The 24,469-nt window shown below is 43.2% G+C and overlaps 1 protein-coding gene across 9 annotated transcripts in view; it reads right to left on the minus strand.

The window, feature by feature from the left end:
- Nucleotides 1–24,469, minus strand: part of RIMS2 (regulating synaptic membrane exocytosis 2) — a 345,902-nt gene that overhangs the window by 4,180 nt on the left and 317,253 nt on the right. For 8 of the 9 annotated variants that reach the window (XM_053395466.1, XM_053395467.1, XM_053395473.1 and 5 more), the window contains 4 exons: nucleotides 4,211–4,352; nucleotides 2,470–2,582; nucleotides 2,249–2,350; nucleotides 156–295 (listed from right to left, as the gene is read on the minus strand). In XM_053395466.1, the coding sequence (XP_053251441.1) occupies nucleotides 156–295; nucleotides 2,249–2,350; nucleotides 2,470–2,582; nucleotides 4,211–4,352 (497 nt within the window). Of the gene's footprint in view, nucleotides 1–155; nucleotides 296–2,248; nucleotides 2,351–2,469; nucleotides 2,583–4,210; nucleotides 4,353–13,502; nucleotides 13,675–24,469 lie in introns of those variants that run through there. The other variant, XM_053395471.1, reaches the window with a different exon arrangement.

Raw genomic sequence — 24,469 nt, forward strand, 5'->3', positions numbered from 1 at the left:
AAATACTAATCTGCAGATATTTAGTTTAGAATAATAGAGTTTAAGAGGCAGCTATGTGAGAAAACAGCATAAGGGAGCAGTCAGACTTAGGCATTTCAGTTAATGATGCTAGAATGGAAGGGTTTTAGATATGCATGGCTAAGGGTGCAAATTACCTGTAAAACTTTCCCTTGGGGACTTTCTTCAAATGACAACAGCTGCTGGTAAAGAGGTTCCAGCGTTTTTCTTGCCACCTTTGTTTTCTTTTTGGCTATACAGACTCCATTTTCTAATAGATACACCTTTACATATGGTGCTTTGGGGAGAAAAATATAAAGATCTGTTAGTCACCAGTTTTTGCACATTAGCTAGGCAGTTTTAGCACCTTATGCAAAATCCTGACATTTAACTGATAAATACTTTAATTAAACACACACTCATACATTTCATTTATGAGCATTTATTCCCAAGGCATTCTAGATAGCCAACCTGCTTCAGTTCTCTCCCTCCCTTGGCACTATGAAGCAAATCAGGTATGTTTACATATTTATTTATTATATTTTGCAGTCTTTATTGAAGAGTTTTCTATACACTATATAGTAAACAGCCTCAGTAATTATTCATTTAACTGAGAAAATAGTAATACAACTGTAATAATAAAACATAAAACAGTCAATTATTATTGTTTACAGATCCATCCTGGCATGACTGACAATTCTGATTTTCAAGAATTAATGGCACTACAGTGGTATCTCGGGTTACAGACGCTTCAGGTTATAGACGCTTCAGGTTACAGACTCCGCTAACCCAGAAATAGTACCTCAGGTTAAGAACTTTGCTTCAGGTTGAGAATAGAAATCGTGCGGCGGCAGCGGGAGGCCCCATTAGCTAAAGTGGTGCTTCAGGTTAAAAACAGTTTCAGGTTGAGAATGGACTTCCAGAACAAATTAAGTTCTTAACCCGAGGTACCACTGTATTGCTTCATGGCAGAATAAAGGAAAGAGGGCAAGTTTGTTGTGGTTTTCAGTATTAAGAAAGGCAGTTACAGTTGTACCTTGGAAGTCGAATGGAATCCATTCCGGAAGTCTGTTCGACTTCCAAAATGTTCGGAAACCAAAGTGTGGCTTCTGATTGGTTGCAGGAAGCTCCTGCAGCCAATCGAAAGCCGCAGAAGCCCTGTCGGATATTTGGGTTCCAAAGAACGTTCACAAACTGGAACGCTCACTTCCGGTTTGCGGCGTTTGGGAGCCAAAACATCTTGAGTATCAAGGCGTTTGGGATCCAAGGTACAACTGTAATGAAATTCTAGATGCCTGGGAATATATACTGGCTGGTAGTGGTACTCCAAGGTTTCAGGTAGGAATGACTCTCAGCCCTACTTTGAGATGTGTGGGATTGAACCTGAGACCTTCTGCATGCAAAGCAGATGCTCTACCACTGATCTACAGCCCTTTCACTATAGGGGAACGTAAGAACTTTAACAGCAGCCTTGCTGAATCAGGCCAAAGGTCTACCCCAGCATCCTGTTCTCAGACAGGACAACCAGAAGGAAAGCCTGCAAACGGAACATCAGTGGAATAGCACTAACCCAACATTTGTCACACTCAGAATAGACTTATGCCCACTGATTTTGGTGGGTCTACTTTTTGTATGCCTAAGGGGTTATCAGTCTAAGAGTATTTTTATTTGGAGTTATTTAGACCCTGTCTACTACCTGAGGTTCTTGAGGTAGTCTACAATGTATTTAAAATGCAATAAAGTAGTTATGAGTTACTAGGGGGTGGGGGGAGTAGCAGCAGCAAACATGTATTTGTTTCCTCTCAGTCCTCAAATGTTTCAGCATCACTCTGCAGCTGAAACAGCTGCCAAAGCTACAAGGCTAAGTTCCTCACACTGGGCAGCTGCTGTTCCATCTACCACCAAATCGAGAGAGCAAGGCTGTTAGAAATCTTCCTCCAGTCCTCAGATGTTGCTCTGATGTGGAATCTTTGAACCTCAGCTGGTCTCAAAGGAAATCATCCTGGTCCATGATAGTAAGAACTGCCATACGTTTGCCCATTGATTACGTGGGTCGAAGCTACATAGTTAAAACACTTCTACATTTAATATATGAAATTGATATATCAGAGAAGTTGGAAGGTTCAATTAGTCTACTTTTTAAAATAGTTGTATAGAGGTGACCTATGAGACAAGCCTTTGGCTATTGTGGCTAAAATAGTTTCTGAACCAGAATGTTCATGTGCTTGGGGTTCAGGTGTATTTCTCTCACCTGGCAGTGTCTTTGAACCTGGTTTTACAACAAGGCCTCGGGCTCGTATTATTTCCACCTCCAACTGTCCCTTTTTGTCCATCATTCCAACCTGGATATCGCCTAAGGAGGAAAAGAAAAACCCATGTATTGCAAATTAAGGTTGCACAAAAGTAAGGTAATTAATGGGAAACCATCTTTTCCCACCAATTGCAGCCATATAAACAAAATTAATTTCTTACCCATTGCCGGTGTTGCCAGTGTTTGGCGACCAACAAGCTGTGCAGGGCCAAGTCCATCCAGAAAGTCACTGAACTGGCTGTCCGCAGCCAATCGCACACCAGGAAAAATCAAACTAATGGGAAAACAACCGAATTTTTTTTAAATAACAAGTTTCTAAATAATCAAAACAAAGCTATGCATACTGTATTACGGATCTGGCCTACAACAGGGTATCCACTTACGTATATGCATCAACAAACAGTAGTAAGTTTAGGCACTGGTGACATCAAGATTGGATTACTGCAATGCACTTTATGAAGAGTTTCCCTCGTCTGTAGTTATTGCAGAATGCTGCGGCTCAGTTACTGACGGGAGTGAGGCCCTGTCAGCATTTAACACCTCTACTCAGAGATCTGCACTGGTTGCCTATTTGCTATTGGGCCAAGATCAAAGTGTCACTATTAGTATATAAAGCTCTTAAGCTTGGGACTAGTTTACTCACAGGATCACCTTGCCCCATTTATGCCCACTTGACTGCTTCAAGCTGTGGAACTGGCACTGTTACAGGTGTGACACAATACCCGTCCCATAATTTTAAGAAACTAATAATTTAGCAAGCAGCACCCACACTTTGGAACTCCCTGCCTGCTAACGTCAGGCATTTGCCTTCACTGTATTTTCAGCACCTGTGAAAATGTTGTATTTGGGCCAGCCCTATACAGACTTGTGGAAGTTAAAAGGATTTATATCTTTTTAGCTGCTATTGATTTTAATCATCTTTTGAATATTTTAAATACCAATTTTTTACTTTTTTAAAAATCAATAAGTTTAACATTTTATTTTATATTCATTTAAATCTTTGTAAACCACTTAGAGGTATACAGATTTTCAGCCAGGGGCAACCCGGATCCCAGGCTGTAACTACCAATAATAATTAATTCTCTAATCCAACTGCAATTTTGTTTATGGCAGAAAAATTACCTTTTATACCTCTTAGGCATCCATTCTTTGACTAGCCTGTCTGACGTAAAGCCAAATGTTTCTAGCTTTGGTTGACATGATTCTGGAAGTTTGAGTGTACGGCTTAATCAAGTGCTATACAAATTTTGTTACATAACTAAACCAGCCATTATGGGCATACGTATAATATGAACTACTGCATCTGTGATGTACAAACTCAGCAAATATCACCACTTATTCTTAAAACATGAAAAACCCTCAAGGCACTCCCACAGAATCCAAATAATTCTTGCCTCCAATTTACTTATTTTGTTCTTCATATGAACTAGAAGTAGGGAACCTGTGGTTCTCCATATATTGCGATACCACAGCTCCCAGCATCCCTGACCACTGCTCTTGCTGGTCAGGGCCAACAGAGTTCAACAATATCTGGAGCCCCAGAGGCTCCCTCCCCTTGATACAAACACACCACAGGCATATATTAACTATGTCCTTCCTTTATGTGCATTCCCCTATAAGAGAGGGCACACTACAAGCAATGGCCATTTTACACTTGTTCAATGCATATGTGATCATGCTCATCGCCACAACCTGGAAATGACCAGAAAAGGGGGTGTGTGGGGGGGTGTAACAGGGAGGGCTTACACATGCTGCGCTGATGTGGGGGGGGGGGCAGGAATGCAACCCCTGCACAAATGGGGATTGCCCAGCATGACAAACAATCTGCAGTAGAAAAAGGAATCAGTGACGCTTGGTTTCTTTCCAAAGATCGGAACTTTATAACAAACGTCTCGGACTTACTTCCCCTCTGAGCTGTAACTGTTCATGCTGCCGTCTGTGGATTCCCGGCTGGCTTGACGTGTCATCCAGTTTCTCATCTCCACAGCCAACCCAGTTTCTGTGCTTCTCTGGACTGTGCTCTTTAACTTTTTGCCACCTGCTTCTAAAGAAATATAATGAAATGCTTAGTGGTATCGCATCTCTACAAGAAACAGAATACCTGGAAGAGAACGGCATAATCCCTATTGTGTCAGCATCTCTTTTTTTTTGGAAATCATATTTTTAAAAATTATAGTTGCGCCCTTGTGCAACTGAATTACATCACAAATGCTTAAAATATAGTGGTTCTATAACTTAAATGCTTTTTATGGGAACAATGAGAGGGAACATGAAAGGCTGATCTTGAAACATATCAAACTCCTACAGTTAACCAGATGTATACTGTATGCATGAAAATAACTTCGCTTAGCGACCATTTCCCTCCAAAAATTGCACCGAAACAGCATTGTCAAAACCAAAAATTATCATGGCAGCCATTATAATAACCATTGTATTTTACTTCTATTTAACCAATGCACAGCTCAGTTTTGTACATATATACTAAGAAGACAGACCCATTGAGCTCAAATCTTAACTAACCATTTGAAGCTAACCCTCCCAAAAAAATTGAAGTAGGATGTGTATGTAAACATGTCAGTTGTTACTTGAATTCATTTGTATTTGTATGCTTTCTCCTCCATGTCTTCTAAAATCAGCGTGACCAAAGCTCAAAAGACTTTACAGTCAATTTGTTTCATTATTATTGTCTTAGTATGGTGAAGAATGTTTTAAATATATTCCATATAGCAGGTATGGGGAAGCTTTTTCTGTTGAGCACCGAATACCCTTGGGGTAATCTGTTGAGGGCTAAAGCTGGCAGTGGGTGGAACAGTAACTGTGTCTGCTTGGTTTCAGCCTATTATGTTCATATGCTTTAAATTCAGCGCAACCTCTGTCAACCTGGTGACCTCCAGATGTTCTGGACTACAACTCCCATGAGCATCAGCCACACAGCTGCACCTGCACCTGGAAGACACCTGCACCTGGTTGGCAGAGGCTACCTTACAGTACAGCAAGCACAATGTTATTGACTCAGTAATAATAATAATAATAATAAATCCTAAAATACAGTAACAGAAAAATGCCAGTGGGCTTTACTGTAGGGACAATAAATGACATTCAAACCATGATATTGAGCTTTCTTGCCTCGTGTCCCCTTCTGCCACTATGAGGATCAGAGAATGATATGAAATGTGCCATGACTGTAGCTGGAGATCAATTGATGAAGAAATAGGACCCCCTTTTGTGTGAGTGGAAATGCCTTCTTCTACTCATGCAAGTAGCCATTTGGAGTCAACCAACAACAACTTCAAGAACTTGGCACACCTGATCTGCAAGCAACTTGGTATACAAGATCTGCCTGATGAGGTCTACAAAAGTGCTAAGTTTCAAACCAGTTATGTGCTCATGTTTCTCTTCCACTGCAATTTATCCTTCCAATGACCCTTATGAGGCCCATAAGATCCAAAGCAGAAATTCAAAGTAGGTTTCTACTATGCTGTCTTAGACATAGGAACCAACTCTTAGGGACTGAGGTCGCTTCGGCACCCCAAAGAAAATATTTGAGTGGGCCAGCCCCCAGTTGATGGGCATTGCCATTCAAATAGTGTGCATGCACCGTGTCATGTGATTGATTATGTGGGACAGGGATTATGTGTTGTTCAAGTTGGCAGCCCTGGTCTTAGACATGGCCATACAACCTGTTGAAGAGAGATTCCAGCAGCTACAACAATATAATTCCCTATTTGGCTTTCTACTTCCTATTCCTGAAGATGCATATAAGGCCTGCAAGAATTTGGAAAAACCATTGCTGCATAATGGAAACAAAGATATTGACGCTGAACATCTGTGCTGTGAACTTACAGCAATAGCTCAAAGACTTCCAAAGTCTATGCCACCACAAGGAGTATTTCTCTTCATACTACAAGCAAAAACTCCTGGATAATGTGCCTGATGTTTCTGTTGCTCTAAAGATCCTCCTCACACTTCCAGTATCAGTGGAAAGTGGTGTGAGATAGCTTACATATACAGGTGGTGACCATTTTGTGCAGGGGTTTCATGCCTGGCTCCCGTGTGCAGTGCACATAAGTCTGCTCTGCCGTCTTCTGGATCCAAAAGGACCGCACGTCGGCAGTCGCACATCAACTGGACGTGCGCAAAATGGTCGCCACTGCCAGTACTCAACAATGTTGCAAAAGAGATTAGTTGACTTGGCAACTATATGAATTGAACATGCCCAAGCATCAGCGCTGGACCTGATGGAATTGGTGACAAAACCTGCAAATGAAAAGGCAGGCAACATGAGATTTTGATGCGCCTGATATCGAAACTTTTAAGAGACTTACATTTTTTACATAACAACGCACAAAAATGATTTGTGTGCTAAATGATTTTCTTTGTATTTGAGAAAGATATCAGAGACTGTTGTATTACTTATTATTGCAATTAAATTAGCGGTTTCAAGTTTTGTGCTTTTCAATTTTTTTCTACAAGACTTCTTTTTAAAATCAAAATTAGCAATTGGGGGGCGGGGAAGGATGCAAGTAGCTAGCCTTGACCTGGATGCAAAACAGCCTGGGACTGGCCCTGGGGACGGGGAACTCATGGCCTCCAGATGTTGTTGGACTGAAAGTTGCATCATCTCTGATCATTTGCCATGCTGGCTGAGGGTGATGGTTCCTCGCCCCTGCCTAGAGCATATGTGCTCTGGGGGTTGGAGCATCTCAGAACATTGCTGTATGTATGTCTGCACAAAGGCCACAGAAAAGTATAAATAGTTCAGCTGACCTGTAATCATAGCAGAAAAACCCCCTGCTAGCCTCATGCAGGTCAGTTGTGAGAGTCAACTCTTAATGCAACACTTGCAGCAGGAACAGATCAAGGCTACACATCTGTACACACATACTTCAGAGAAAGTCCCACTAAGCAAAATTAGGCTTACTTCTATGCTATTCTTCCAGGGGATCAATGGGAAGCTCTAGACAACCTTGTTCTAATTTGGAACCAAAGCTACATACATAAGGAGGTAACACCCCAGAGGACAGGATCACACTTCAAAACGACCTTGACAGATTAGAGAACTGGGCCAAAACAAACAAGATGAACTTTAACAGGGAGAAATGTAAAGTATTGCACTTGGGCAAAAAAAATTAGAGGCACAAATACAAGATGGGTGACACCTGGCTTGAGAGCAGTACATGTGAAAAGGATCTAGGAGTCTTGGTTGACCACAAACTTGACATGAGCCAACAGTGTGACGCGGCAGCTAAAAAAGCCAATGCAATTCTGGGCTGCATCAATAGGAGTATAGCATCTAGATCAAGGGAAGTAATAGTGCCACTGTATTCTGCTCTGGTCAGACCTCACCTGGAGTACTGTGTCCAGTTCTGGGCACCACAGTTCAAGAAGGACACTGACAAACTGGAACGTGTCCAGAGGAGGGCAACCAAAATGGTCAAAGGCCTGGAAACGATGCCTTATGAGGAACAGCTAAGGGAGCTGGGCATGTTTAGCCTGGAGAAGAGGAGGTTAAGGGGTGATATGATAGCCATGTTCAAATATAAAAAAGGATGTCATATAGAGGAAGGAGAAAGGTTGTTTTCTGCTGCTCCAGAGAAGCGGACATGGAGCAATGGATCCAAACTACAAGAAAGAAGATTCCACCTAAACATTAGGAAGAACTTCCTGACAGTAAGAGCTGTTCGACAGTGGAATTTGCTGCCAAGGAGTGTGGTGGAGTCTCCTTCTTTGGAGGTCTTTAAGCAGAGGCTTGACAACCATATGTCAGGAGTGCTCTGATGGTGTTTCCTGCTTGGCAGGGGGTTGGACTCGATGGCCCTTGTGGTCTATTCCAACTCTATGATTCTCTATGATTCTCATATGCAATAGTATTCACCACAAACAACTGCTTTAGATTTGATATGCAAAATTATTTAAGGTCATCTTCACATGATTTAATCATTATTATAATACAAGCTGTCATGCTTTGGAGTAAACATGCAAGTACATTTAATTTATATTCATTCCAAGGGAAGATTAGGGATGCAGATGTTGTCAAGCATTATCACACATCCCCCCCCAAAAAAAATACCCCACCCAGGAGTTAATTAACAACGGCTGGTAAATATTAAGCAACTCTAAATAAATAACTACTGCTGTATCATTATTCTCCTGTTTTATGCTGCCTGTGCATTAATTTCAGTAGCAATTCTGTAGTCCCATGGGCAGAAAACATTTCCATAAAGTGTGAATGCTGAATATCACAGGGCTCCATTATTATTTTTTAAAAAATTTGGGTTCTGAAAGTTATGTAGCTCTTTTGTTTTCATTTTGAAGGACACCATGTATTAGCTACAAATATTGATTGTGACACCCGCTGGTGCTCTCATGGATGCAAGAAACTACCACACAAAATGGCCCTAATCCAGAGGTAGCCACTGTGGAATCGAGTGTCATGGGTGACCAGGTGGGCATCTACTACTAGCACCTGGAGTTTCAAATTCCTAAATGGATTGAGACATAGATAGAAAGTGGGTAGGATTTCAATAGCTGTATGTGCTTGTGAATGGCCATCTGCATGCAAATATGTCTCACTGAACTGCATCTTCATATCTGGATTGGTGCAGCTACCCTTCCAACCTTACTGTAAGGGTGGAAAACTTACAGAAATTTATTAAAACAAGAGGAAGGAGAGTATAAATTAAAAGAATTTAAGGAATTATCAGGGAAATTAACAACATGGATACAATATCATCATTTGAACGAAGTATTTAAGAAAGATAGGAAACGAGGGTTTGGGAGAAACAACCTGTTGGAATGTGATGTGAAAATGCTGTCTAAAATGTATAAAATATTATTGGAATGGGAGACAAAGGATGAGCAAGTAAAATCCTCAATGATACATTGGGCAATAGATATCGGTCATAAAATAGACATGGAAGCATGGGAACAATTGTGGAATATGGATATAAAATTTACAGCATGTTATGGTCTAAGAGAAAATTATATTGAACATCGAGTAAACTGGCAAAAATGTCTAAATCTAAATCAAATAAGTGTTGGAAATGTAAAGAGAAAGAAGGTTCTTTTTATCATATGTGGTGGTCTTGTAGTAAGGTTAAAGCTTACTGGGAAATGATATATAATGAATTGAAAAGGATGTTTAAAATAATGTTTGTAAAAAACAAAACAAAAACCAGAATTATAGGGACAGAACTACCCAAACTGTACAGAAGCTTATTCATGTATGCTACTACAGAGGCAAGAATGTTACTCGCCCCAAAATGGAAATAAGCAAAAGTCCCAGCAAAGGAAGAATGGATACAAAAACTTATGGAATACGCAGAAATGGCTAAACTTACCGGAAGAATAAGAAATCAAGATACAGTAACAAACTTTTAAATAAAAGAATGGAAATGGTTTATTGAATATTTGCAGATAAATTGTAAACAGATAAGAACATTGGCAGGATTATGATAATAACCTGCAGTTTCATAGGAGTATATATTGAAAGTAGATGAATAAATGAGCAAATTAAGTTAATGTGGATATGCAGAAGATACTAAAAATAAATTTAAGGAACAGCAGAAAGAGGGGGAAGGGAGTCAAGTTTTGAAATGTTAAAATGATTGTGAAATTAGTGAAATGTATAAACCTGAAAAGTGTGTGTGTGTGTGTTTTGTGTGTGTGTGTATTGGTGCAGCTAGGCACAGCCTATACATATGGAAGCTATGCATAGTACCATCCCATGCAGGTTTACAATCTGTTTATATGTTCAAACCCCCTACTGTGTAGGCAAACATTGACAAATGTGTGAGACATTTTTAAAACAATGTACGTACTAAATATACTAAAATAGTTTGGTAGCCTTTGTTAAAATTTAATATGATAAATTTTGACCTCAGAGGAGATGGCTGTATGGAACACAGATTGTACACAGCTGACCCCATTTTTAGGCCTATTTTTACAGATGGCTCTTAAGAAATGACAGGATGTTCTCACCTGCTGTCCAAACTTAGCTTCTATTTCTCACACATCAACTAAAATAAAGTGTCCATATAGGACGTGTGTGTGTGTGTGTGTGTGTGTGTGTGTTTTAATGTAGATAAAGATCTTCTTGGCACTTCAGTCCATCAGCATTTGAAGTCCATTTCAGTAAATGAGAGAAAAGGGTAAAAACATCCAGATATAGTAATGTGAACGAAAGAACTGAACTATATACAGGCAGATTATGGAGCAGCAAGCACTAAAATTCACTTAGATACTTGCAATTTGAATCAGCAATTTGAAAAGTAACGCAAAGTTGGCCTGAAAGGTGCTGAAAAAGCACCTTGTGACGGGGGGGGGGTTTGAGCAGTTGCAAGAGGTAACATCTGTTGGGAAATGGGCAAATGAATGAGAGGGATAATCCTTTTTAGTTTTTGCTCTGATGCAAAAAAACTGTAAAGAAAAGATAAAAGAAGAAAAATCAGGAAAAAAGAATTTCAAAAGCAATTATCACAGTTGAAGTAGTCGTTCTGTCTATGGCATATGTAACTCAGGATAGATCTACATATTGTAAAAAATAAAATGGTTCTGTACCACTACAGAATTCAGGTTTCGCTTCTCTACTGTCTTCCAGATAAAAAAAATATCTCTGCCATGTTGGAGAGAAAAGTCCTCATTTAGACACACACATGCACCATGTTTGAATGTGAAGCTCTTGCGGGACTACATTTTTAATATGGGAGAGGCATTTAAAATGTGATCAAATTTGCATTCATGTGAAGATCAGTATGTGCACACAACACAGGCCATATTGTTGCTGGAAGAGGTGGTTCTACATATTCAAGCTTATGCAAGCGTACCTGCATCATCTTTTGGCAGAAATACCATTTATTAATATTCTGACCCATGTATTTTGGTAAGGCTGCAAGAGCAGCTTCAGATTTTGAAGACATCATTTGCCTTATAACCACATTTGGATTACTGTGTCCTTCACCCCTGTCCAAACCAAACAGCAGAACAGAACTATTGTCCTTGATTGTACAATAGAGCAGTGAAAACAGAGGATGACACTGGTTCTAGAACTGCAGGACAAAATATGGCTCATGGATACATTAGAAGAAATGGCCTTGACCTTTCGTGAGAAATTTCTGCATGATGCTAAGCAAGCCAATCAATTCAAAGAGGTCACACAGTCAAATCCATAAAACACCAACTGCCAATGAAAGAAAATGTTATCCACAGATTTTACCAGTCCAGATGACCAACCTAGACAAATGCATCCACAAAGTATCAGTGGAAAACTCTGCTTTTGAACAAATACTGGGCCACCAATAGCAAGCACAGCTACCCTCCTACACTTTCTTACCTAAGAGTAAGGATCCAATGGGATTTACTTCTGGATTAACATGCATAGGATTGTGCTGTAAAAGGTTTAATTTTGCAAATGAAGCCAGTGCAACAACTCTGGAAGGAGCCGGCTTCCTACTTGATTTATTATCAGATAGTAGATTAAACTGGGGGGCAAATATCCAATGCCAGCAGTGCTGCATACACAACACACCAGAAACAAGACTTGCTGAAACTCCTTCTTCCATACAACTTTTAAAAGGTTCAGGAGCTCCATCCACATTTTCACTGTACAAACCCTGGACACAGGTCAGAGTTGGTGCTGGAGCTGGAACTGGATCTAATGAGTGTTGTAGTCTAAAACATTTAGAGGGCACTAGGTGATGAAGGCTGCTACAGAACTTGAAGAAGCACAAGTACATTTATACAATATTTTATTTCAGTTTATCTGTATGCTTAGTGCAGAGCAGATATTCACAGTGCACTCAGTGAGAAGTATCTCGGAACACCTTCTTTTCCCATGAGAAGGTGGGATCTGTCCAATAGAAATGATAGCCACTATTTGATAATACTGTCAGCCACATGAAAATTTCAAGGTGATTAAACCTAAAGCAAGCGATTAATCACTGGTCTTAAGTACACCTATTTCTAAAGATAGTTATGGTATGCTATGCTATTCTATACTATTTGATGGAAGCCGAAGATTAACGTGGCTAAAGTTTAATAAATGAAAACCCTGCAATTCATTAGTAAGGCTCTGTTTACAAGGTTTACAAAGTTTGTTACCCTGAACCAGGAGCCCTGAAATCATTTCCACCTCTGATTTGTGAGCATGTCTGAAGGGTGAATCAGGGACTGAAGTGAGCTGAACAAATCCACAACCTGCCAGGGCTCCTGGATGGGTTCTTTTTCATACCCAGATAAGCAAACAGGCAAACCACTGCAAAATTATCTCCAGAGTTGTGTGATAAATATACAGAGCCTGGTGAATGAAGCAATACATATATTTAGAATGGTGCTGGCTATGTAGCTGGTGTAGTGGCTATGGCTGCAATCCTACCCAAGAATAAGTCCCATAGAACTTAATGGTGCTTAACTTCTGCGTAATGTGGATAGGATCGCACTGTGAAGAACCTGAGATGGGAAGTTAACTAGTTCAACTCTCATCTTAACCAGGAACTCAACAGGAAGCAAGCATTCTCCCCACTTAGGATTCCTAGCAACTGGCATTCAGTGGCATTCTGCCTCCTGACAGTGGAGGTAGGAACCATGGAATTGCTTCTTTGTGTAAAAACAAGACTTCTATCTCAGTGTATGAACCAGGAGAAAATATTCAACTACAGTATTGTAAGCGCAAATTAAATTGTCACATTAATGACTACCAAATCACATCATTTCAGAGTCACACTTTCAGCGACAACCAAAGGCTTCTTTTAAAACCAGTTCTACCAATGGATTTCCAAAACACACCTAAATTATCTTACAATGAAATGAATGGAACTTTAATGTGTATAACTTTGGTTAGGAGTGTTGTGCAATGTGTCCAATACCCCAAGTCCTTCGAAAACCAAACTTCGGCGCATTTAGTTAGTTGGGTAAACAGTAAAAGGGATCTCTTTCGCATACAGGAATTGACACCCTGAATTATTATGGCACCTTTGCCAAGTTAAATACGCAGCAGCGCAAACGCATTCAAGAGTCTTAGGACAAGGGCAATTGGAGCATCCACTCGGGTACCGTCAAACTCAGACTTTGCGTGGCTTGTTGGCGAGCCACTTTCTCGGTTTCTGGGCGCTGCTGCAAGAGACCATCCCGCGCCAAGCAGCCCACCGGTTGCTGCAGCGGGGCCCCCCCCCGCCTGCTTTTCGCGCGCGCGCCTCACCTCCGCCGCCTTTCTTCACCTCCTCTTCCTCTTCCTCCTCCTCCAGGGAGTTCATGCAGGGGAAGTAAACGGCGAGTGCCTCGAAGGAGGCGGAGAGGCTGCTCCGGCTCGGCGAGCGCAGCATGCTGCGCCCCGGCCCGCCCGCGCTCTGCCTCCCCATCCCGCCGCTGCTCTTGGCGCGGGACGGGCGACGAGGCGTCTCGGCGGCCGCCGCCGCAGCAGGTGCTCCTCGGGGGCTCTGCGGGGCGGCACGCGAGCCAAGGCCGCTCGGGCTCCGCAAGGGCAAGCGGACCAGCGACTGCCTTTCCCGCCTTCCCTCGGCGGCAGCCGAGGGGACTCCGCTTTGTGGAGAGCGGGCGGGGGCGGAGGGCGCAGCCTCCGTGGGCGGCGAGGCCAATCAGCGGCCAGCCCGCCGCCCTCTCCCTCGAATGGCTGCCCTGGCAGCCGCCGCTCAGGGCTGCCATCCCACCAGGCCTGGCAGGACTGCAAACATTAGAAAGGGGGAGGGGGGGTGCCAAAAGCAGCGACATGTGCAATTCGCATGCTTCGTCCCCAGATGGCTGTAATAAATATTGACACCCCCCCCCCCGGGATCGCAGCGAGTCTGAACAAGGGTGAACGATCACAGGCGGACAAAAACGAATCACGCAGCACAAGAAGGGAGGCAAACTTTTTGTTTCTCTTGCATGCTCCGCTTGCTATTCGGTTAAATCAGGGGGTACCATTTGGGGCTGGCCATGGTGCCCAAGCCAAAAACAATCTGCCAGGCGTACGCCACCCCCACTTCACCGGCTGTTCAGGGCTGGTAAGGAGTGTGATGGGTTTGGGATGCTAAGAACTTTCAACTTTCGTGAGCTCCTTAAAGTAGAAGAGCTAGTGGGAAACACGCTGGATTGGGTATCACTGCAAGGACGCCCCTCTCCCCCACGTGCACCAGTGTCTTTAAGCAGCAGTGCCGAACACCTCCATTGACCTTTCCTGAGGGACAGTAGCTACTTGGGTGCTGCTGCCCAAAGGTGCTGAATGGAAGGAGGCTTCAGGCAGTGCTATCGAAACTTCCCCTGCCTGTCCTTTAAGGCTCCTAAGCATTGAAGGTTAGTAGGGTGGATGAGTGGGTGGGTGTACGCGCGAGTTATTGCTTAGCCTCTTATGATCTGCATATCCAGGTGTTCATCATACAGGTGCCAAACAAACCCAGCCTCTGTGCCAATTTTAGAGATGTGGAGGTGGCGCAGCATGCTGCACAACTGTTGGATGATCTCCCTCCAACTATGCAAGCTACGTACCTGCTCCTTAAAAGCGAGTCTAGGTCTAGGGCACCACCCCATAACAGTGCCTCTGTCTTATCTGGATTGAGCCTCAGTTTGTTGGCTCTCATCCAGTCTACTACTGAGGCAAGACACTGGTCTAGCACATCCACTGCCATGCCTGGAGATGCAAAGGAGACATAGAGCTGTGTGTCATCAGCATACTGCTGACAACACACTCCAAAACTCCAGATCACTCAGCAGCTTCATACAGAGTTTAAACAACATGGGGGATAGAATTGAGCCTTGAGGGACCCCACACTGGAGGCCCCATGGTGCCAAAAACTCCCCCCAAACATCACCCGCTGAAGACAGCCATCCTAGTAGGACTGGAACCACTACAAAGCAGTGCTGCCCACCTCCAACTCAGATAGCCTCTCCAAGAGAGGTCAATGTTGTTGAAAGCCGCCAAGAGGTCAAGGAGGATTAACAGGGACACAAAACACTCCCCAAGCACCACCCACTGGAGATGACCATTCAAGTAGGACCAGAACCACTGCAAAGCCCAACCCCAACTGTCAAGGAAGATACAATGGTTAGTGCTATTCAAAGACACTGAGAGGTCAAGGAAGATTAACAGGGACACATTGCCTCTGACTTTTTCCCTCCAGAGGTCATCATATAAGGCGACCAGGGCAGTTTCTGTGCCAAAGCCAGGCCAAAACCCCAGCTGAAATGGCTCTAGAAAATCAGTCTCCTCCAAGAGCGCCTAGATCTGGTCAGTGACCAACCGCTCAAGAACCTTGCTCCCAAAAGTGAGTTTGGCAACTGGCTGGTAATTATGTAGGTTGGTAGACAATATAAAAGTACAAACAAATGGAACAATCCTGACCTATAAAATGCATACTGGGCTTATTCAAAGAACACTTAGTACCAACTAAATATACACCCTTTTCCCACCTCTTTCATTTGTTGTGAGAACAAAAGGTGCTAACATTTTTGTAAATGAAAACATTCATTTTTTTGGTAAATGAACTTTGTCTATTTTTACTTTTTTATCATTTCTTTTGGCTTTAAACAAAATCCAACATTCATTAGCATTCTCAACCTCTTTGTTCAGACTAAAAATCTCTGCAAAGTACATTGACTAATGTAAGTAGGTTATCTGACTAAAACTTCTGCATTACACAGTATTAAGTGCAAACAAGGTTGTCTCATCACCTTTCGTTACTAGTTTCATTTTTTTATGTGGCATTCTTGAATTACAATACTCAATGTGCCCTGCTTATGGGTGACATTCTATTCTCCCCCCCTCGTCACGAGCATGGATGATTTGGGTACTTTATGCATCAAACAGTTTTCTGTACCTTTAAAGCATTTTCTTTCCCTCCAACAATTCTGGGCACTGCTGTTTGTTAAGGGTTGCTGAGAATGACTCTGTGTGAGCCTCTGGATCAGGGCCAACGGCTCATCTAGTCCAGCATTCTGTTCTCACTGTGGCCTACCAAATGCTTGTGGAAAGCAGGCAGGCAGGCAGGACATGAGTGCCATGGCACTTTGCTAACCTGTGATTCTCAGCAATGGGTATTCAGAGACATAATGCCTCTGACATGAAAAAATACTGCCTAAATTAAAAAATAGCTGACCACCTAGACTGATTGGTGAATCACCTGTTTCCTGCACACAAAGTGATACCCTAATTAAAAGTGAGGGCAGAAAGTTTGCCAAAGCAGCTCAGCAGGCTGAAAGCACTCAGATTGATCCATCCACACTGTAAAAACTGTAAGAACAGTAAACGGGGGGGGGGGGGCAGGAATCAGAAGCCATCTGAATAATACTAGAATTGAAGGCACATTATGGGTTGGTGATTGTGTCATGTGGCTTGTAAGTGAGACATCACAATACTGGGGAAATGTCTAGCATGTCTAGCCAAGTCGCCGGCTTATGCCAAGTTTGTCAGATAATAGATCACCAGTTACCATAAGAGTTGACCATAAAGTTCCAGCCAACACATTTGGATGGAGAACAATAATCTCATCTAGGCAGATGCAAAAGTAAATATCAGAATGCATAACCCAAACACTCGTGTCTGTTGCTTATTCCCTTCAAGCTGTTTCAAGAATCAAAATAGGAGCCCCTGAGAAAGTTCACTCAAGTCCTACATTTCAAAGGGTTCCACTAGGGTGCGTCAGGAGTTGATCACCCATATACAGGAATGTACTTTAGTGGCTCAATTACTATCTTATTCAAGATGATTTGGTGGAAGATTTTTCTGCACTTAGCTAGTGCTTACATATACATATACTGATAGTTTTTCCAATAATTGATCCTACCAATGTATTGGTTTTGAACACCATGGGTACTCTAGAAGAGTTATTTGCTCTTCACCAAACACTCTCAGCTGCAGAGATTAGAATTAAATAACTGTCAGGCTTAGTTTTTTCTTTTTTTTAAAGGACCTTTTCTAAAGAACTCTTATCTTAAAATTAACTGAGCCTGGAGTTTATGACTTTCAAGCTATTTGCGTGGTCTGGCTCCATTCCGGGAAAGAGCCTACAGTGCAAGTTATGAGACTCACTGGCAGTCAGTGGGGTGGATGACTAGGAAGAGACAGGTACAAGCAAGGGAATATGCAACAGAAAGGCTTAGTTCCTGGAAGGCAGCCAGCCAATGGTTGTACATGATGAAGAGTTTGGATTTGATATCCCGCTTTATCACTACCCGAAGGAGTCTCAAAGCGGCTAACGTTCTCCTTTCCCTTCCTCCCCCACAACAAACACTCTGTGAGGTGAGTGGGGCTGAGAGACTTCAAAGAAGTGTGACTAGCCCAAGGTCACCCAGCAGCTGCAAGTGGAGGAGCGGAGACGCGAACCCGGTTCACCAGATTACAAGCCTACTGCTCTTAACCACTATACCACACTGGCTCTTATGATTTACTGAACCATCCTACACACAGAAAGCCAGCATTAGGCTGGTTCAAATTAAACTGGAACAAGAGACACCAGATTCAGAGCTAATTCAGGAGACCCAGAGAGGAGGAAACGCCAGCTGATTGGAAATAAGCAACCAAATTGCAGAGAGCCAGTGCCCACCTGTTGGCACGCAGGGAAGAGTTCCCTGGCACCTTTAGCGGATGTGTATGAACTGCAAGGTCACACTGAGATCAAAGAAAGTGGTGTGCAGGCGAATGCCCCCTCCCAAAAAACCCAGAAGCCTTCCTGCTAGCTGTAATAGGACAAGAACTCACAAACAAAACAAAAAATATTTCCCTATGCAACATTTCCCTATGGCAAGGATAACATATGCGAAAATTTGGAAAGAAAGGGCAATCCCGACAAGATCAGCAGCTGTTCAAACGAATAGAATTTATAGAATTAGTCAATATGATGGCTACAATAAGGAATACGGACAAGAAAATAATATGAAGTGAGTGGGAATTACTAGAAATGTATTTTTAAAAAGAGGAGAATAATGTTAAACATACAAGTGGGGATAGGTTTATGAACAGTAGAAAAGGGAGAAAGGATGTGTACAGAAAAAGGGGGGATACAAACTGAGGCGATGCAGCAAAATTAAATGATTGGACATCACTAGAGATGTTGTAGTAGATATTACTGTATTAGATGTTTAAAAGAGATGATAAAAAGGTAAAGGTAAAGGTACCCCTGCCCGTACGGGCCAGTCTTGCCAGACTCTAGGGTTGTGCGCTCATCTCACTCTATAGGCCGGGAGCCAGCGCTGTCCGCAGACACTTCCGGGTCACGTGGCCAGCGTGACAAGCTGCATCTGGCGAGCCAGCGCAGCACATGGAATGCCGTTTACCTTCCCGCTAGTAAGCGGTCCCTATTTATCTACTTGCACCCGGGGGTGCTTTTGAACTGCTAGGTTGGCAGGCGCTGGGACCGAGCGACGGGAGCGCACCCTGCCGCGGGGATTCGAACCGCCGACCTTTCGATCGGCAAGTCCTATGCACTGAGGCTTTTACCCACAGCGCCACCCGCGTTCCAAAAGAGATGATAAGAGAAACTAAAATACCACAGAGAAAGAAATGAATGTATGTAATGGAAAAATGCAAAGAAAAAGAAAGTGGTGTGCAGTCAACAGCCTAGGAATGTAAACAAATGGGACAGAGAGCCCACAATGTCCCCTAGCAATACTCCAGCAGCCAATCAGTACACACAGCATATCACATGTGCTAGGCATGCCCACGCCACCAATCACACAGCCACACTCAACAACAGCACAGTATGGCTACACACTGAGGTCCTTCCTCATGACTCCTTATCACAACCAAGTACACCACTAGGCGCGCACCACTATCAAACACGTCTGAAATCTCATTTGCTCCCTTCTTCACACCAGGGGCAGGGAGGTATGCACTCCCCCAAGAGGATGTCACAGGTGTTGCTGGCGTATAACATGCTACAGAATGTGGTGGTGGTGTGACAGCTGCCCTTGGACACCAAGTCAAGTGAGCAGGGGCTCCAGGGCGCGAGGAGATGGTCAGCTACCTCCTCACCATGGCTAGGAGCCACACAGGACAGCTACATAGCCAGGGTGATATTTGGGCCATGAAGCATCCTCCTTCTGTACCATGGAGCCATTAGATGCCCTCTAGCCATCCCCCAGCTAGATGGCAGCTCATCCTCCCTCACCATTTGTGGGTCCGTCTCCCTTCCCCTTGCCCCAGGCCCTGTGGTGTGCAGTAGTATTGGGCTGCTGCTTGGTTCCCCAGCTGGCGGATGGTTGGAGTGTGAGGTGTTGCTGTTTTCTTTCACTGCATGTCTCCTCCATTGCCCCTGCTGGTACTGACTGTCCCACAGCAGGGGCTTCTGGGAGTTATAGTCAAGAGACCAGGGACCCTGCAGAGCAGCCCCAGTGGTGGGAATGCAGTCTCCCCTCCTGTTGCGACGCATGAATAAATGGGAGACACAGCGGATGGTTGCGGACATTTGGTTTTTATTGAGCACTCTTTGAACAGGGATCCCCTTCCTTCCAAGGAGTTTCATTCACAGGGCTGCCTCTCTGCATTACGGGGCTTCATGGTGGCTGTAGCATCCATTGACTCGTGGCCTGCAAACAAAGGAGGGGAGTGGTAACACGTGGGATAAACAGCCCCTTGGCACAGTGGCGAGAAGAAGGGGTGGGTGGGACCTGTGAGGTGGGTCCCAAGTGCTATTGGAACATCAGCTGAGAGTGGTTTTCCTCCTTCCCCTACCATGGGCATGGGTAGGGATGCATACCTTTGTTGGAGTCATGGAGCTTGCAGGTTGATTGGGGCTCCTTGTGTTGAGGCGAAGATGTGGCTCGACTGGCTGAATGGAGCAGGAGGGGTGGCTGTTCAGAGGTGCCATCACCTACCTGTCTGCTGGTGCAGCTCTCCCTCCTGGATCACATCTGCTGGTGGTGCAGTTGCTGCTGTTGTCTCCTCTGTAGCTGCGTGCCTAGTAAGGCAATGGAACAGCAAGGTGACAATGAGGGCTGGTGACTGTACATGCCTCCCCATGACTGGTGACCCCTTACCTCTTTCTGTGCATTCTTGGCGCCCGTGGTGCAAGCAATACCACATACTGTGTTCAGGACTGGGAGGTGGTGCTGGTTAGGCTTCAGTATTCCCCCACCTCTAGAGGGAGCAGTGCTCCTGGATGCTGTGGGGGCTATTTGTGGGAATGGCACCATTGTTGGGGCATCCTCTGGGGATTCCTCCTCCCAGACTCACCTTGTTTTCTGTGTCCTTGGGTGAGTGTTGCTGCTGTTGACTGAGTGCAGCCTCCACCGCCGTCATGTTCCTGTTGGGGAGAACCTGGGAGCAGGGTTAGCACAAAGGCCTCGTTTGTTCCCCAATTCTCGTGTGTGGTCTGGGGCAGGTGCCGAGATGCCGAGTGTTTGTGGAGTGTTTCCTGAGCGCAAAGTGCTTTTCACCAGGTGCAAAAGTCTTTATATGGGGAGCTCAAGAGACAGCAGCGCACACATGGGAGGCAAGAAGTAAAGTGAGATGAGGTTGGAGCATGCTCACTTTACATCCTCCTGCTCCTGCTATGTGAAGTTGCACTGGATCCCGAGTGCTCTTTCAGATGAGTCTGATCTCAATATCCAAGGATTGGGCCCTCACCATTCCCCCCCCCCCGGTGTGGTTTCAGTTGCACTGTTTTTGCCAGCAGAACTTACGCCCAGCTGCCAGGTCACATGACCCAGCTGAACAGGCTTAGAGTCCAGTATAAATCCTCCTGACCCATTCTCCCCTCTCCCCAGCAAGCTGGAGAATATCTGAGGAAGGAAACACTGCCACGACAGCGGAAAGAGAATATTGATTTGCTGCAGGCTTGTTTGAAATACAAAATGTGACCTATATGATCATTCAGGGCCGTTTCTATTGTGAAGCTATCTGCAAGTGAGCATGCAAGCCTGCCATTTGTGGCTTCTTGGTCCCTGAAAGAAAGTATGTATGTGGAGTGTGAGACCTCTGGGTATAGGGCGGTATATAAATTCAATAAATAATAATAATAAATAATAAGTGTTGTAGGCATATTTGAGACCCCAAAATGCAACCATGCCATACATTCATGCACAAAAACATTTTTCGGTGATTTAAAACTGAGTCCATGTCATAATTTCTATGAGCAAACTTCTTGTATTTAATAGGCTACAATTTTCAAATTCCCATACAGCAGTCCCATTAAAATCTATTTCACTACTGCAAAGTGAAATGCTTGAGTATTACACAAAAAGTGGGCATATATTTTAATACAGAATTGATTGTTCTCAGAATTGTGCTTCCCTTTATACGATCTACAGTACTTCAAATCTATTTTATCATGGATTTAATGTTCTTTCTTCATTTTCTTAAAAATATGATTCAGTAGCTAGCCTGGAGAATGACATTTGAACATTAAAGCCAATCATTCAAGGAAAGAATATGTAACAGTTTGTAAGCAAGCAGTGGCGTAGCGTGGGTTGTCAGCACCCGGGGCAAGGCAAGTAATTTGCGCCCCCTAACCCGTGGATTTGCCCTAACCCCCAGATGTTGCGCCCGGTGCGGCCGGCCCCCCCTGCACCCCCATGCTACGCCACTGTAAGCAAGTGGTGCTAACAGCCCCACTGCCCACTAGGTGTTTCAAATATGAACCTTAGCTTTGCAAATGTAAGTCAGTGAGACTTGCAGATACTTGATCAGGCATTCAATAGGGAATTAGAAACAGAATTAAACAATATGGAGCTAATTACTGTTTAAACTACCATGTACTGAATGAAAATGTTATCATAATTTGATTCGCCTTCCTATCCAATATTATGCCTCATTTTTTCCCTTAGTGAAAACAGACAATGCCAAGCGATTTTGCCTGAAAGCCAACCGAAAAATAGACTCATTCCGTCAACCCATAATTTCCCTAGTCCAGTTCTGCGTTGCTTTGAGAAACTGTAACACCACAAGACGCTAATAGAGTACGTACTCTGCTCCCTGTAAATTGCTTCTGACTGTTTTAATGTTTAGAGACATACTGAAGGAGGGGATACAATATATGTTCTGGCTATCTTTCTTATTTAGCATACATATTTCAGAATTGTATGGTGTTGCCTATGCCTTTAAGAAACTCAGGTTACATTTGTGACCACTAACAAATCTATAGAAAGGACATCTATAATCAATTGTGTTTTTGCGAATAGTTGAGGGGGGAGATATTTTGCTTGTTTAAACTATGTATTTTATGGTGATTTCATTAAGTGTACCCTAAATATTAATATTAGAACAGACTATTCATGCTTTTCTGTTCCTCCATCATCTCCAACCTTAAGGATTTATTTTTTAAAAAAAGAGCTTTGAGAGGAAACAGTCTTCTTAGCCATTTTTCCTACGTTGTAAGATGTTCCATTACCCACCTATTTCTTTCTCAGCTTTGATGCATTCTGTTTGAAGAGAGCAAGTAGCACTTAACATAGTATGTATAATCCTTAATTTTTATTTTCTCCCATTAATTTTATAATTAATTTTAATCATAGCCAAACCTATGATTCATAGCCAGCATGCATATAGCTTAGTCGGGAGGAACAAATCATATATATTTCTGAAGCATCTTCAATTCTAATCTTATCACTCCCTCTGAATTCCTCAAGAACAGATATTACTAAGTTTGATTAGAGTTTGATGATACAAATTATGAAATAAACATGATGCGAGGAAATAAATTAAAGTATACATAAATATGCACCACCTCACCTCTCAAACTGACCCTAATTTTTTAAGTTGGCAAATGATGAGAGTCTGAAAATGGGGGGAAAGAAGCCAGTGAAGCCAGTTACACCACACTATCCTCAGTCATGACCTTTCATCTCTAGGCACCTCTGTAATGTAGGACTGAGAATGCTTTATTCACAGCTGAAGGTGGTATGTGTCACATATTTCTGAATTTCAACTTCATTTATCCTAAGATTTGAACCCCGCCTTCAATACGCAAGGTTCTCCAAATGGCTCACACTAAAATTCTGCAAAGGAAAAATGAAACATCAGCAGAGCAAACAAAAACCAATTCAATTTGTGTTTTAAAAGAAGGCATAGGAAAAATAAAAAAGGTCCCTGCCTGGAGCCAAAAAGGCATTAGAGGCATCCATTTCCATCTGTCTGACTTCTGAAACAGTTTCCATCTGTCTGAAGACTGGGGCACCAGGAAAAAGGCCTCTGATGAAGACTTAAACGAACAGGCAGGTATTTGTGGAAAGAGAAGGCCCTTGAGGTACCCAGGACTCAAACCATAAAGAGCTTTGAAGATAAGCACCAGCACTCTGAATTGTACTTAGAAACAGATCAGCAGCCAGAGAAGTAGCTTCACATGATGTGTTCCCTAGGGCTATTCCCAGTTTAGTAACCTACAAGCTATTTTCTGGACTAGCTGGTGTTTTGCAAGTGTCTCCAAGGACAGTCCTATGCCACAATCAAGTCTGGAGCCATGGAAAGCAGGAGAGATGACAGCAGCTACAGAAGACTTGGAAGTGCTATGCGGTATGGAACCCATTTGGACCTCAAAGGTCAAGGCTGGCTCTATCTGTACCACAGACTGTGAGCCTGAACCCTTTATGGGAAATGCAACCTTGTTCAGAATAAGCTGAACACCATCTTCCCAGGCAGATGAACCACCCATTCACAGTACCTCTCTTGTTGGGACTGTGCTTTAATTACAGATCTCCATCTTCAAAGTGTTTTCTTTACATTAGACATTGAGCTGAGAAGCAACAGCCAAGCCTTAGGTGTGAAGCAGACTAGTTCAGCCGGTAAGGGGTGTGTGTTGCTGAGTTTCTACTCTGCAACACTCTTGAAAGAATATGGAATAAGAATCCTGTTGACAGGGCTAGCCTGATAAACACTAAATGAACACAGTAGCCTAATCCTTTATTTCAAGTTGTTGCCTGCAGCCACATTCTCAGTGTGAGAAATTCATTGCACAATGTCTGTTGTTCATCATCAGCATTATTCAACCTGTCCTTTGTTTTGCCACAGCTATCATCTGGTGGTACTCAGTGTATGGACTGTAGTAATAGTGTTTTCACTGCTGGTACCTATGACCAGAAATGGATTCTTCTCCCCCTCCCTAGTTGTTTAGGAGTAATCCCTGTAGCAATATTTATATTTCAGTCACCAAACAAAATATCAGCCAGACAAAGCAACAGCCACTCCTGAACATACAGGCTGGTTGCATTTATCCATGCCATGATTAACACCTAGACTAG

Source organism: Podarcis raffonei, chromosome 7, assembly GCF_027172205.1.
Source record: "Podarcis raffonei isolate rPodRaf1 chromosome 7, rPodRaf1.pri, whole genome shotgun sequence".
Classification (NCBI taxonomy): Eukaryota; Metazoa; Chordata; class Lepidosauria; order Squamata; family Lacertidae; genus Podarcis; species Podarcis raffonei.